This window comes from Myotis nattereri (genome assembly GCF_964212035.1).
Source record: "Myotis nattereri genome assembly, chromosome: 1".
NCBI lineage: Eukaryota > Metazoa > Chordata > Mammalia > Chiroptera > Vespertilionidae > Myotis > Myotis nattereri.
The window spans coordinates 78,226,831-78,241,523 of NC_138075.1; the positions used below are offsets into that span (position 1 = coordinate 78,226,831).

The following is a 14,693-nucleotide window of genomic DNA, read 5'->3' on the forward strand; positions in this document are numbered from 1 at the left end:
GCGTGTGTGATGGGCAGGCAGGTCAGCCTCAGCTGCAGGGGTCAGACCAGGCCGCCTGAACTTCCTTCTGGGAGAGGGGGTGGCTAGGAGGGGCTTCGGGTGGGAGCTAGAGTGAGGACCCCTCCCACGGCCATCTCCTCCCTCCGTCCTAGGGGTGGGGGGGACCCGCAGGTAGCTGTGGCCGCCTCCATCCTCCCCGGGAGCAGACACACACCTGATAATCCTTCCCCTCCCGAGGGAAGAGGAAAGCCGGGAGGGAAGCCGGGGACCAGAGAGGGAGGCGGGACGCGGAGGGAAGGAAGGAATAGAGTGGAAAACAGGATAGTGGGAAGGGGAGAGGAGCGGGCAGGAATAGGGGAAGGAAAGGAGAGCGGGAAGAGAGGAGAGAGACAGGAAAGGAGAGACTAAGGTAGAGGAAGAAAAAGGCAAAGAGGAAGTGGAGATGGGGAAAGACAGGTCAAGAGGGAGAGAGAAGGGCTGGGGAGACAGGGAAGGGGCAGAGATGGCAAACTGGCAGAGAGAGGAGACATCGAGGGAGAGGAAAATGGGAAAAAGAAGGCGGGAGGTGCGAGGGAAGAAGAGAGAGGCAGAGCGCGGGAGAAGGGAGCCGGCGGCAGGCTCTCAGCCGGGAGCGCACTGCTCTGAAGACACCCGCAGACTGCGGGCCCCCCGCTGCCCCTCCGCGGACCCCCGACCCCGGGCTCCCGGACAGGCCCTTACCTGGCAGCGCTGACGGGCCCCGTCCGGCGGGAGCACCCCCGCCCGCCCCCGTCGCCGGGTCCCGGGGGCGCAGCCCGAGCCGATCCGAGCGGGCGCCGCGGCTCCGCTGCAGGTCTGAGCGGCCCCGGCGAGAACAAGGGAGCGAGACGGAGGGGGCGGGGGAAGAGGCTCCGCCTGCGGAGGAGCGAGGCAGCTCCGCGCCGCGCGGGAGAGGAGAGCCCAGCCTCCGACCCTCCCCGGCCAGCCCGGCCCGCGCGGCGGGGGCGGGGGCGGCGCCGCCAGGCCGCGGGGCGCATACAGATGCACCACCCCTCCTGGGCCCGGCCCGCAGCGAGGCACTTGGGGGGACGTCCAGGCCAGGTCCCCAGAGCTGGCGGGAGGGTGCACCCGTTAGTGCCAAGGGGGCTGCATGCCCCCACAGCGGGGTCGCAGGGCGAGCTGGAGGCTAGGAGGGGAATTAGGGGCCACTGCGGAGAGGCCCGCTCGCGCTCGCGGACCGGCCTCGGGGGCTGGTATGGACCCTGGCCGCAAGGCGGCGGCATTTGGGCAGCCGGTGCAGGACACAGTAGCGAGCCTGCTGGGGTGCGCTTCAGGATGGCATAAAGGTCCAGGGAGTCCCCGGGCTGGGCCCAGGAAGCTAGGCTGGCGGGAACGGAGGTGGGGAGTGGAGCCTTTTTGGGAAGCTCATTAACAGGCGCCTACCGGGCGGGCGGCTGCCGCCCCCTGGCGGCAGTTGTGGGAGGCATCTTGAAGGTGAAAAGCAGGTGACCAAAATGCCTCCAGCGGGACCCAGGGGGCCTTACCCGCTACCCACCAGTGAGGTAGCCCCTTATCTGTGTGATTAGAGCCAAGGCAGGGAAGGAGGTGGTCAGTCCGGCTCTGGGAAGCAGCAGTCTGCACAAAGCTATGCTGGCTCCCGCCAAAATCCACCATCACCCAGGGCCCTACCCAAGGAAAGCCACTCACACACTAGTTAAAACTAAGTCAGATTTTTATTATTTTTCCATAGACCACATCATTTAATAATAAAAAAAATAAAAATAAAAATTGAACAAAAGGAAAAGGTGGATATAAAGTGAAACCGGTGGGCAGAAGGCAAGGGCTGCAGGACAGAAAGACTGGGAACTGCAGGGGCCCTGGGACTCAGGAGAGGCTGATTCAGCTCATAGGTGACCCAGTCCTGGCCCCAGCTGTTCCCAAGAAGGGGTGTGAGTACCCAAAGGAGGTGGTGAACAGGATGGAGGAAAAATGAAAAAGGTTGGGGCTCCTGGCTGTTCCCCAACTCTGGACCACCACCTCCCTCTCTAACCTAGCTCTTCCCTCTCACAGACTTCATGGGAAATGAGAGAGGGGAGAGAGCGAAATCCCGAGATAGGTTATGGGGTACAGGGGAGGAAGATGGCCACTGCTCCATTTGGTATGTAGGGACAGGTGGCAGCCATACTTCAGCACTGGGCAAATGGCATGAAAGAGATTGTACCTATCCCTCTGTGGCCTTGAGCCCCCACCCCGGGGCAGGGTGGCTGATGCCTGCAGCTCTCCCTGTTTTCCCAGCTAGCGGCGCCCACCCCGGTCCCGCACAGGTGTGCTCCGACTCCGGCTCCTGCTGTGGCGCTTGGTATCTCTGCGGTCCCTCTCCCTGCCTCGTTCCCGGTCCCTTTCCCTTTCCCTATCCCTGTCACGCTCCCCCCGGTCACGCTCCCGGTCCCTCTCTCTCTCCCGGTCCCGCTCTCGGCTGTGCTCTCGCCGCTTCTCTCGCTCCAGCTGTCGGTTCCGCTCCCGCTCTGCTTCCTTCTCCCGCTCCTTTTGCTCTTCTTCTTCTTGCTCCTTCCGCCGCTTCTCCCGTTCCTTGGCCCGTTCAGCCCTCTCTGCCTCCTTCTGAACAATCTGCAGCCGGCAGGAAAGGCAATAGGCATTTCAGTCCAGCTCACATCAGGCCTGCTTTTGTCTATTTGCACCTAGACCAGGCACTCCTAGCTCAGGGTCACTGTTGGCCTTGCTGTTAAGCAGGAAGAATATGTGTGTGTTGGGGGCGGGGGTGGGGCACGCAACAATGACATTTGTCCTTGCCTCAGAGTCCCAGTTCCTCCAAGTGTTTATCTTTCACATTCACAGCAGGTAGTGGGCACCATCCATACCTGGCCTCTGGTATTTCCCTAACTGCCTACATGTGAACAAATCTCTTTTCTCTTTAGTTGAGTGGCATAAACCTAAAATTCCCAAAAGGCCTGTTACAAAAAAACAAATTTAAAAAGCAAAAACCCTATGTATTAAAAAAAGAGAGAAATGGGTGAGCTTATAAAACAGATTTCTCTGCTACCTGAAATTAATTTTTAAGAAGCATGACTGGCACAGCCAGCTTCCTAGGATTTGTGAACACAGTGCCTGTCTCTGTGTCTACCTCCACCCTCTCAGGTTTGGCTTCTCTACAGGGCAGTCTCATCAACTGTTTCTTAAAACTGCCTCTTTCCATGATGCTCAGTTTCTTCCCTTATTACCCTAAGCCGTTCCTTGGGGCCCAGCCTTGCTGCAGCTCTGAGCCGGGCAGGAAGGCCGGCACCCACCTGGCTGTCAGTGAGTGGGAGCCAGTAGATGCAGGGAGCTGCCTTGGTCTTGCGGAAAAGGTCATCTAGAAGCTTGGCCGGTGGTTCCTCCTGAGCTTTTTCTGAGGTGCAAGAAAATGAGTCAGACTTGAGGCACAGCACCCCATGTCCCATCCCACTTGGGTCCCTGTGCCATGTACCAGTGGATATGTGTGCCCCACAGCTAAGTACCTTTCTTCTCACTCTTCTTTTCTTTGGATTTCGCACGTTCCTTGCGACGGCGGTCACGGGACCGTGATCGGGAACGGGGCCCTTCTCGAACTTTGTCCCGATCCCATTCACGCTCTGATCGAGTTCGCTCCCGGCGCTCCATTTCCCGTTCCCGCTCTGCCCACTGTTCCCGCACTGCCCGCTCCTGCTCCCTCTGCTCTGCTCGGGGATGCTGTGGTGGCTGGGCTGGCGGCGGGGGTGGAGGATGCAGGGGCCGTGGTACCCCCTGCTCCTCTGTTTTAGTTTCAGAGGGACGGTCCACTAAGAGGCCCCGGTGATAGTCCAGCTGTGAGTAGAGGAGGGACAAGGACAGTCAGGATAGAGACATCACTCCCACAGAAGGGGCCTAGGTACCAGAGGACAGAGGCTTCGGAGCCCCTGGTTTACATAAAGGAACCAAACAGGAGGGAGGAGAGAGAAAGGAATCTCAGGAGAAGACGGCCTTCCCTGCCCCTACCACAGTTTCTTACCTCATCTTGCTCGGCATAGTCAGCACAAAGGAATTTGGGATTGGACTGGGGCCATTTGACCCCATGTAGAGCCGTGCGAGTAGCAACTGCTTCTTCTACTGTTGAATACTGGCGGGGGAAGGAGAAGGCAGAGGGGTCATAATAGGCCTTTAATCTCGCCCACTTGCTACAATGCCCTCAAACCTGCCACGCTGGTCACAAAAAGAAACATGCCATAACCTAGAGCTTCGTCTGCTCCTCACCGTTACAAAGCAATGAGACTTGATCTTGTCAATCCAGAAGGCCTCTTCCACCAGAGTTCCTGTACGTCCCAACAATTCCTTCAGTTGGCCTAAAGTGAAGGGTCGAACCTGCCAACGAAAGCGGAAAAACAATACTCAGATAACTAATATCAAGATTTCCCAAGCCACTGTCACAGGAGTACAGCTTCAAAGTTTGCTGAGGGCACAGAAGTGAGGAACCCTCTGGTAGGACTGTGAGAAGAATGGTAACACTCCCTAAGGCGTTATGTGCCAGCCCTTCTGCAAATTCTAAGAAAACTCTGCAAGGTGATATTTTTCTCTCCCCATTTTTCAGATGAAAAGACAGACTGTGAGGTTAAGTAACTTGCTCAATCTGTCTTTTTAGGAGCTGAACCTAAGAAGTATGAGTCCAAAGCTCAAACTCAACCAGGCTGCACTGTAGGAAAAATAACTTACCAAATTGGAGATGTGCACGATGTTACTGATCTTTCCCCGGGGTGGGGAGGGCACCTGAGCAGTTCGCACTGGATCATCAATTGTAATGGAAACTCCAGACTTCTGCTGGCTAATGGAACGTCGTGTTAAAGTATCTCCTAAAGTCACTAACAAATAGAGCACACAAATGGTTTTCAGTAGGGAACAACATGACTTTTTTTGGTTGATTTTTTTTTTTTTTTTTTTTGAGAGAGAGAGGGGGAGGGAGAGGGAGAGGAAAACACAGATGTGAGAAATATCAATTGGCTACCTCCTGCATGCCCCCTACTGGGGATCAAGCCCGCAAACCAGGCATGTGCCCACCATTTGGTACATGGAACGACACTCAACCAACTGAGCCACAAGGACCAGGGCAACATGACTTTTCCCGACTCAGGAGTCACTCTTCCATCTAAATGTGTTGAGCACCTATAATGTGCAAGGTATTGTCTAGGCTAACCTCATTAAGGGGATTCAAAGATTAAACAGAGTCAAAACTAGCCCTCAAGTAGCTTAATAACTTAGGAGGGGCAGAGAAAGACAGATATATACAATACTATATAAGGCTGGAAAAATAAAGTGCTCTGGGATTCGGGGAGTTGCACTGTTTCACTCAGTGATTCACCCACCTTTCTTTACTTCATGCTCCACAGGTGGGGGCAAGGCCACCTCTACTGAAACCTGGGGAGGTATAGGGGGTTCTGCTTCAGGCTCTTTTTCTTCTTCTTCTTCTTCCCTCTGCCCATTCTCCTGGCCCTCTGCTGGTACTACCTATAAAGAATCAGATGCGGAGGGATTCTTAAACACTAGCATATTCTTTTCAGCCTCTGGTTTCCTGTGAGAGAGGGTCGTACAGTTAACCCAGCATGTCTTCCCACATCTTGGGATTGTTAATGCCTCAACTCTGTCACGAGGAAAACTAAGCCAGGAGTTCCATAGATTTTCTTCTGGAAAGGGTAAGATAGTAAATATTTTTAGGCGCTGTGAGCCATACAGTTTCTGTTGCAACTATTCCACTCTGACTTTATAACATAGAGGAACCACAGACAAGAGTACATGAACTGATGTGACTGTGTTCTAATAAAACTTTATTACAGGCAACAGGTTGGATTTAGTAGTCCACGGATTCCTAAAAGAACCAATTAACCCAACTCTCGGCAGACTCCATCATAGCTCCTCGGTTGCCTGCTCTGCCTCCACTACTCCCTCACTCAACACTGGGGTGAAGGAGCCTTACCTGAGTAACGGTCCGGCATATTTTCAGCCCTTTGTCATGGGTCCCATCGTCACCATTGCGATCGGTTTCATCCTCAGAGATTCGGGAGTCATCAGCATGAAGATCCACAACAGCCTCCTGCCCCGCCAGGGGTTTGATGTCGGGGATGAGGCTCTGGGACACAGATACCCCCCACCCCGTTACACTGGGCCCATGTCTACTCCCACCTCCATGTGTCTCATCCTCCCTTCCCTGGCTCCTCCCACCTCACCTTGAGTGATTCGGTGGTGATACTGATGGAGGGTTTCTTCTGTGTGGTGGCTGTGCTGGCTCCCCAACGCCGCTTCCGACAAGGCTGGCCCCCCTCTGTGTCACTGTTTCCACCTGGCACCCCCTTGGCAGCTGCTGTTGCCAAGAAATAGGACCCAAAAGTTAGACAGTCTCAGGCCCTCTACTGGTTCATACAACACCCAGATAGCCTTCAATTGGAATTTTAGTAAAAGGTTAACTTAAGGAACTTATATTTGGGGACTGGGGAAGCCATGCTTTAAATAAAAGGACTGGAGCCACTTTCTGACAAATGAAAGCTATTCATCTCTGAAGGCAACAAGGAAGAGTAACCAGTTTAAATTTTTAGTGGTAGAAATACCTAAAGTTCTGGGTAAGAAAGATTGAGGAGGATATGGTAATGCAGAAAAAAAAATAAAACCATAATACTAAAATCTAAGATCATGATCTGATCTGATTATGCTTTAGGTTAATTTTCACACTACAGATTGATATTTAAGTTAAAAAGATCTATTACACTTTTGTCAATTTAGAGTTCCTCACTGGAAAATGTTAAACATGTTACTGTTTGAAGTGTGGGGCACTCTCTTTTCCTCAGATAATCTCTTAGAATAAGGCATAAACTGGTAAACACTATATAGGATTCCCTCAAACCCACTCCTGGTTTTGAGAGTTCAGATACCTGAAAGAATAAATACATGTAGGACTACAAAGAAATGGTGAAACTTCTCACAACCTACCTCACTAGAGTTGAGAAAGAAATGTGACAGGGGAAAAATGACAGGGATTATTTAATGTTTTGAGTTTCAAAATGGAACCCTACATATGCCAAAAAGATGTAGATTTGCTGTGTGGAGGTCATGAGGCAGGAGTGGGTGACCCAAGAATGCCATTGAGAGAGAATGGGAATTTATTTCTCTGTGAACTCTGGTTTTTATGTTATTCTTGGCCTTTATCAGGGATTTGGGGCTAGACTTACAGACAACGGAGATCTTCCTCTTGAATGATTTAGGCAGCGAACTCTGTATAGAGAAGAAAAGGGGAAAAAAGAGAAAGAGACACACCCCACAGAGAGGGGGGAAGGAGGTTAGATGGGGCAGTCTTAGCTTAAGCTTCAAAGACACAGAGAGAGAGACACAGAGACAGACAGAGACCAAAACAGAAGCAGCAAACGGCATAAACGAAGCAGAATCAATGCAAGTTAGAGAAACAGAGAAAAAAATAAAACCAAACATCACAGCAGGGAAAAGTCCTCTAGCTCATACCACACCTATGCATTAGCTTAACCAGAAATAAGCTGGAAGAGGAATTCAGTAGCCTCCCAGCCCTTCCAAGTTGTTGGTCAGAGCCTCTTCCACTGTCTCTATGGGGTAAGAGGACACCAAGCCCAGGCTGTGCTCAGAACTGGGTCATCTGGCTCCTAGGTCTTCCTTGCTAGTTTGGGGAAAACATGAGGAAACCAACTTTGGGATGGCAACTTTAAAAAGGTAACCATCCTCCTTTTCTCAATGTCCAGTCTGACATCCACTCACAGTGGCTTTGAGTCGTTAAGACAGCTGTCAAGACTGTCCAGACGCCCACCACACTGGGAAAGGGCAGCACTGGACCCACTGGAGGTGAGGCCCTGCAAAAAGTGCCCGGAAAGAATTTTAAGGTGTCTTTGGTAAAGGAAGGTTTCTACGAAGGGCAGACTGTCCCCAGGAGAGTCTCAGACTTTCCAAGCATTGTGCAACTCTAGTAAAGCCTTACTGTTTCCTTCTGAACAGGGCTTAAGCCTTAGGGGCTCTGCCAAGGACTAGAAACCTCCAAAGTTGATTTCAAGTAATTTTCTGTCCCAAACACTCAGTGGGAGAAAGACTATCAACAGAACAAAAAGAGGAAGAGAGAGAGAAAAGGGGAATAGAGCATTTTTAGACTTAATGCTTATTTCTGGAAAAACTAAGAACTACCACCCTTCTTAAGAGCAGGGAAGTACCCTCTTGATAAAATAACCTTTCACTATCGCCCCCCACAGCCCCATCTGTGCAGTCTAACCAAGTCTCCCTGGCCTCTGTTAAGGGCCAGTCTGACCCCTAGCCAGGCTGCTCTTGATGGGTAAGTTAGTGAGAAGAAAAAAAAGTCTTAATTAAAACAGGAAAAACATGAACCAAATAAATAAATCCAATAAAGAAATCAGGAAAATAAAGAAAAAGAAAAAATTAAAATAAAACATAAAATAAAAAGAAGAAAATAAAGAGGAAAATAAACTAGGAATATGACAAATGTTCCAGGTACCATCTCACACCTGGGATCTTCAGTTCAGCCAATCGCACCTCACTGTGTACTGTATCTAGTCAACCGCCGGTCCAATCAGAATGAGCCCTCCCTGCTAGGCGCTGTGCAATTGGTGGGGGGTTGGGTTGGCAAAAAAGGTGGGCGCACGGCGTGGTGGTCAGCACGGCAATGCCAGAGTCCTCCCAGGGGCGCAGGGGGGGCGGGAGGGAAACGTGTGGGGGGACGCTGCCCAGTTTCCATGATGTCAATATAGTTCACTGGTGGTAGCCAGGCTCAGCGAGGGGCACAGGGGGAAAAAGGGGCAGAGACATCAGTCCCAGCTCTGTAGGGGCATCATCTTGCAGTCCCTGATGAGATGGCCTGTGAGAAGCAGGAATGGTCCTGGCCTTTTATCGTGAGAGGCAGGCAGGACCCTATGTCCACCAGTGGCAAGCTGCAGCAATACCACCACCCAATACTTGGAATCCAGGTGATGACTCCAGAGTCCCTTTCTCCTCTGCCTGTAACTGGGGAGGGGGGTCCTCTCACCGAGCGGGATCATGGAACCTCTGATGAAGGCAGCCTGGGGGTAGAAGGTGATAGCCCCAGGACCCGGCACACATTCAGCATCAAGGTCAGAATGCTTTTCTTCTGAGAGTTGTGTGTGGCATCATCTCAGGGACTCCAGCTGAGACAGTGGTTCCAGTCAGGTGGATGGATGAGCTCCTGCCTCCAGGGATGGAGAAGTTGGAGCAACCAACATGCTGCCCTTCATCATGGACAACAGGGACCAGAGGAAAGTCCATCTGATGAGCAAGTGATGATACATGGCTGGGCTGTCATCAGCATTAAATCCCTGGGCTCAGACCCTAGACTTCTCCGCAGGGTTCCTAGTCGTCACAGCTTAAGCCGAGAGCCCCACTCGGTACTTCACAACATGGCACTGTGATCACAAACATGACTCTGTAGGAGGTCTTGGTGCCCTAGACGGGGATCCCAACAGTCTGCAGCAAAGGAAGTAACCCACAGTCCTCAAAAGAGTAAGGGCATGTGGGCAGGCGCCCCAGCACTGATACAAGCTCTTCTTGGGGTGTCCCAAATAGGGAGATGGTGCAAGTCCACCCCTTTCCAAATGCTTTTTGCTTTCTCAATACAAGTCTCTCCAGAACAGTGCTCTTCTTGGCCCCCTGATGTGAGCAAGGCAGGGAGGCAAAAGGGGGCCCATCACAGGATCCCATATACATGCCCCCCTCTGGCCAAGACACCTGGACAGCAGACTCGGCTCTGATTGGGCAGCTCAGTAGCAGCGGGTGGGTCCAGAGGAAGAGGCGGCATCAGCGATTGGCCAGTTGGGCAGGGTTATATTTTACGGGCGGATTATCGTACATGAGGTACTTGGACAAAGTTTTAAGAAGGACCTTGTAATAAATAATATTCTGCACATCAAATCACTTTCACCGGCCCCACCCCCCGCAACACACACCAAAGAAAGGCTACACACACAACAGTCCCTCCCACCCGGTTACCCCATTCCCAAACCCAGCTAATTCTTCCTCTGTTACTTTAAGAGCCAGGTGGACTTCGATGGCTCTGATGGGGGGAGGCCCCTGAATTGGGTGCAGGATAATATATATGACAAAAAAGGAAGTGGAGGGGTCACAGAAGTGGAGAAGGGGCCTTTGGAATCACCCCAGGTTGTGGGTTCTAAGTAGCTACATCTCTGCCATGAGACCACTGGGGGGCAGATGACAAAAATTCCTCAGCACGGCTGGTCAGCTGAGAACCACCAAAGCCCACTAGATGGCGTTTAGCTGTAACAGACTTTTTAAAAGGAGGGAAAGCTAAAGGAGTTCCTACAGGGAAAAGCTGGAGAAGGTGGCAGGGAAAGCTGAGCCCAGGTCTTAGATAAAGGGCCATTAACTGACTTTCCCATTAGTTACAAACTTCCAGAGTCTGGACGGCATTACTTCCCCATCAAGGAAAGGGGAAATAATGAGCCCTGTCCCCATCACAAGGGGTCTCCCTTGCTAAACCAGCGAACTCTCCCTTGGCCCTACTCTGACGGGAGCCTCTGCTTATCCCCTTCTTTAGCTATCCAACTGTGGACAAGGGGTCACCAGGGTGGTCCACTCCTTCCCTCCCACCTAATGGGCAGCTCGAAGATTTACCTCTTTCTTCTCCTCATCTTCAGCACTGCCCTCGGGGCGGTCATCATTGCTGACTTGGTCTGCAACAGGCATGGGGGGCTCTGGCACCTCATTTTCAGGTCTGTTTTCACTTGTATCCATGGTCACTTCCTCCTTCTCCTCACTGACAAGTATGGGGAGAGGTTGGGAGAGAAGGGCAGGAAAGAACCAAGGGGAAGAGAGAACAAAATGTTAGGTTTTGGATCAGGAAACCTCCATGCCTCATCACTTGGATGGGCTGGGAGAGCTGCTTTTCACACCAGACGAGAGATTTTTCCCCCCTCAGGAAAAGTGGGAAACAGTTTTCCTTGGGGAAGTGCATAGATCAGAGCAACCTCAGATGGGATAAAGCTGTTATTTGTTGGGCCAGGATTCCAACTGTTCTTAGGTAATTAATCAAAGTACTCTTACATGAAGACAATCAGCCCCCAGTCCCTCAAAAGTGACTGTGATTTGTCTAAGACCTTGTGGCCTCGCTGTCCCCTAGTCACAGGCACCTGTATTTAACAAAATTGCATACAAACTAAGGGAAGCCTGATTCTTGGGAGAAAGAATGACCACAGCCGTGGCAAATGATCCTAATCTTGTGTTTAATCAACTGCTTAATAAGTAAAGATCTATAAGCCATAGGATCTGGAGACACCAGGAATGGAGAGATGGTAGGGGTGGGGGCTGTAGGGAAGTTAGGGGTGGTGGGGGCTCAAGCTCACAAGAACCCTCTCTCATCAGAAAGGAAAAGCTAAAACTGCTGGAGAGAGTATGAAAACTCAGAGAAGAAATCAGGCCACTTTTACCTGCTCAGAGGTGTAGGAATTGTTCTTACTTTCTGCTTTCGCCCAGTTTCTCCCATTCCCTCATTCCAACTTCCAAGAGACAGAGAGCAGCCTCCCAGTCAGGACACACCCTCCCCCACAAATACAGAACCCACTTCCACTCTCCCACAATCACACACATTCTCTCTCATTTAAGGCAATGAATACCAGAGACTCACTTCAGATAAACTATTTTCCTCTCTTCTTTTTCTGTCTTCACCCCTAACTTCTACCTCTAATCTCATCCCCACTATCACCCATATACTGGGATTAAAAAAAAAAATCAAATCGAGATGATCAGGGGCCTAAGCCTCAGAAGGGAAACCAAACCTCCCCAGGCTGATAATCACCACCGGGAAATTCAGCATTCCCGAGGGCTGACTGACACTCAGAGGTCAGAGCAGCTTCCCCAGAGCAAGCAGGGAGGGATGCACAGGAAGGGGGGAGGGGAAAATCGGAACTGTGCCCCCAGCTAATAGGCCCCCACAGAAACACAAGATTCAACTCCCTAAATCTAAAGAAAAGGCTTATCCAAAAAATACCTATTTCCTACAGAGAGAGGACAAGTGGGGCCAATTAGAAACCAGGCAGGAAGGACAAAGGGGGAAAGCAGAATGACTGAAAACAAACCAAAACCAAAGACGGAATGAAAGCCGGGGGCAGAGAAGGAAGACGCGGTGGGCTAGGTCAGTGGGGAAAGAGGATACATGGAAATGTGAAGCTCTCACCCTTCTTTGCTTTCTGATAACATGATTTTTTTTCTCCCCCTGGAAGTGCTGTTTATCCCTTTCTGGAATGGAAGAAATAACAAAAACCAAACAAAAAATCCTAAAAAATTAAAACAAAACACCTTCCTTGTCCCAAGATCCCACCACCTCCTCCCCAACCACCCGATCCAGAGAGAGAAAATCGAGATGGAGCAACTGGGGATCCAAAAAATGGTAAATGGAAGGGGAGGTGGTGGTGGTGGTGAGGGAGGTTAAAATAGATCTGGATTTTAAGAGATAAGCGTTAAGTCCTCACGGCAAACCCCGAGTTCGGCTGGACGGGTCTCTCTGGAGGAGGAGGAGGAAGAGGGCCAGGCTGCTGGTAGTGGCTGGCTCTATTGTATTAGCGGAGCAGCGGCGATCAGCCGGAGACATGCAGGGCAGCCATCTTGCCACTTACCCAGCAGCCCGTGTGCGAGGGGAGGGCCCGCTGCCGCAGGGGAGGGGAGGGGAGGGGAAGGAGGGGAAGGAGGGGAAGGAGGGGAGGGGAAGAAGGGGAGGGGAAGGGAAGGAGGGCGGTGCTGAGCGAGCGAGCTTCTCCTCCCCGGGCAGGCCACCGGGAGCTCTCTGCTGGCTCCATCCGTCTGGCCTTTTTCCTTTTTCTCAGGTTACAACAGCTACCAAGGCCTAACCCCGCAGGGAGAGGGTGCTCTCTCCTACTCTTCCCAGGGGCGGGGAGGGGGCTGGGTAGAGAGGACATACGAAGTTACAGCTGCTTGCCTGGAAGATTCCAGAGAATAGAAGCAAGGAAAACTGCAGAGCTGGGAGTGAAAAAACGATTAAAGAGGGCAGAAAACAATGTCAAAGTTGAAAGACACAGAATGGAGGGTCGCAAGCAATTTATGTGCCCACCTCCCTCTCTTTAAGAAACCAGACATGAAACCTCGAAACCAGATCAGCCAGCCAGCTGGTCAAGGTGGGGAGGTCGGGTAAGAACTAATACTATCCGATCACTACAGTTACTCGCTGCTCGCCCCCAACACTGGCGTCTTTCACTCCAACCTGTCCTTTCCCCGCGGATGTTGGAAGTGGATAGACGAGAGTTCCTTTCCCAATGACCAGTGTGGGGGTAGGTGTGTGGGGGTGGGTGAGGGAAAGGTGTCTCTGAAGATATGACAGACAACTTTGTTTCATAGAGTCTTTAATAAGGTCACCCTGCCCCAGGGTCCACTGGAGACAGAAAAGGATAAACAGGGCAAGGGGACCTTGGATAGCGGAAGCACGAAGGCAATTCTTGGAGCAAGGGCTCCAAGGCGAGGGCTCTGAAGTGGGCAAGAAACTGAAATGAGAGAGCGGTTACACCAGGTGGGGGTGATCTGCTGGGCAGAGTGAGAACTAAGTGGAAATTATTATGGGCATCTTCACCAGCCTAAATGTGAGAAGGGAAACTGACTCCAATCATTCATAAAGCATTCAGTAGATGCTCAATATAATCATTTGTGGACTCCAAAGGGGCTCCTTTTGGATCCTAGTAGCAGCAGAGGTTTAACACTAAGACAAGCTTCTGAGTACCTAACCCAGCTGTTCTCAACCTGTGGGAAGGGGTTGCCTAAGACCATCGGAAAATACATATATAATTACATATTGTTTTTGTGATTAATCACTATGCTTTAATTACGTTCAATTTGTAACAATGAAATTAAGGGTCACCACAAAATGAGGAACTGTACTAAAGGGTCGCGGCATTAGGAAGGTTGAGAACCACTGACCTAAGCAAAAGCTTAGTGTTTATCTCATCTGCAATACCAGAGCTTTCAGGCAAGAATAAAATTTCCTCCTCACTGCTTAAAATCTTAAACTTACATGCCAAATGAATGCTAAAGAGGTCATGCAGTTTATTTTATACATTATTGTAGAAGTTCCCTGTCTCCTCAGTAAGATTAGGAGCTTTGGAGTCAAATTGGCTAGGGCCCATACAAGTTGTGTGATATGGGCAAGTTTTTAACTCTTTCTGTGCATTTCCTTCTTAAACTGTAAAGTGGGAAAAATAACAATACGTATCTCGTGGAACAGTGTAACGGTTCACACTTAAGGGTCTGGCTTGAATGACACCTCAAGTCAGGTAAGAATGTGCATACATTACATACACGTCCGATTAATAGGCCATTATCTCATTTGATGTCGCCTATAGAGCTTTTTAAAAAATTTTATTTCCTCAAAGAGTGGACTTCTCTGTCTCTGATACAAAGGCTTTCAGTAACTGGCCTGACAGATTTTCAGCAATGTCCTTATCACTCTGTATAACAGCGATGGCGAACCTTTTGAGCTTGGCGTGTCAGCATTTTGAAAAACCCTAACTTAACTCTGGTGCCCTGTCACATATAGAAATTTTTTTATATTTGCAACCATAGTAAAACAAAGATTTATATTTTTGATATTTATTTTATATATTTAAATGCTATTTAACAAAGAAAAATCAACCAAAAAAATGAGTTCGCGTGTCACCTCTGAC

The 14,693-nt window shown here is 50.6% G+C and overlaps 1 protein-coding gene across 7 annotated transcripts in view; it reads right to left on the reverse strand.

The window, feature by feature from the left end:
* Positions 1 to 1,693: 1,693 nt before the first annotated feature.
* Positions 1,694 to 14,693, reverse strand: part of ACIN1 (apoptotic chromatin condensation inducer 1) — a gene marked incomplete at its 5' end in the record, with an annotated part of 36,758 nt that continues 23,758 nt past the window's right edge. For 2 of the 7 annotated variants that reach the window (XM_081104574.1, XM_081104572.1), the window contains 11 exons: positions 1,694 to 2,607; positions 3,285 to 3,385; positions 3,495 to 3,819; positions 4,004 to 4,111; positions 4,246 to 4,353; positions 4,702 to 4,847; positions 5,349 to 5,490; positions 5,957 to 6,109; positions 6,207 to 6,340; positions 7,203 to 7,245; positions 10,645 to 10,786. In XM_081104574.1, the coding sequence (XP_080960700.1) occupies positions 2,275 to 2,607; positions 3,285 to 3,385; positions 3,495 to 3,819; positions 4,004 to 4,111; positions 4,246 to 4,353; positions 4,702 to 4,847; positions 5,349 to 5,490; positions 5,957 to 6,109; positions 6,207 to 6,340; positions 7,203 to 7,245; positions 10,645 to 10,786 (1,735 nt within the window). In that variant the 3' untranslated portion in view covers positions 1,694 to 2,274. Of the gene's footprint in view, positions 2,608 to 3,284; positions 3,386 to 3,494; positions 3,820 to 4,003; positions 4,112 to 4,245; positions 4,354 to 4,701; positions 4,848 to 5,348; positions 5,491 to 5,956; positions 6,110 to 6,206; positions 6,341 to 7,202; positions 7,246 to 10,644; positions 10,787 to 12,202; positions 12,337 to 12,497; positions 12,654 to 14,693 lie in introns of those variants that run through there. The other 5 variants (XM_081104573.1, XM_081104575.1, XM_081104577.1 and 2 more) reach the window with 4 other exon arrangements.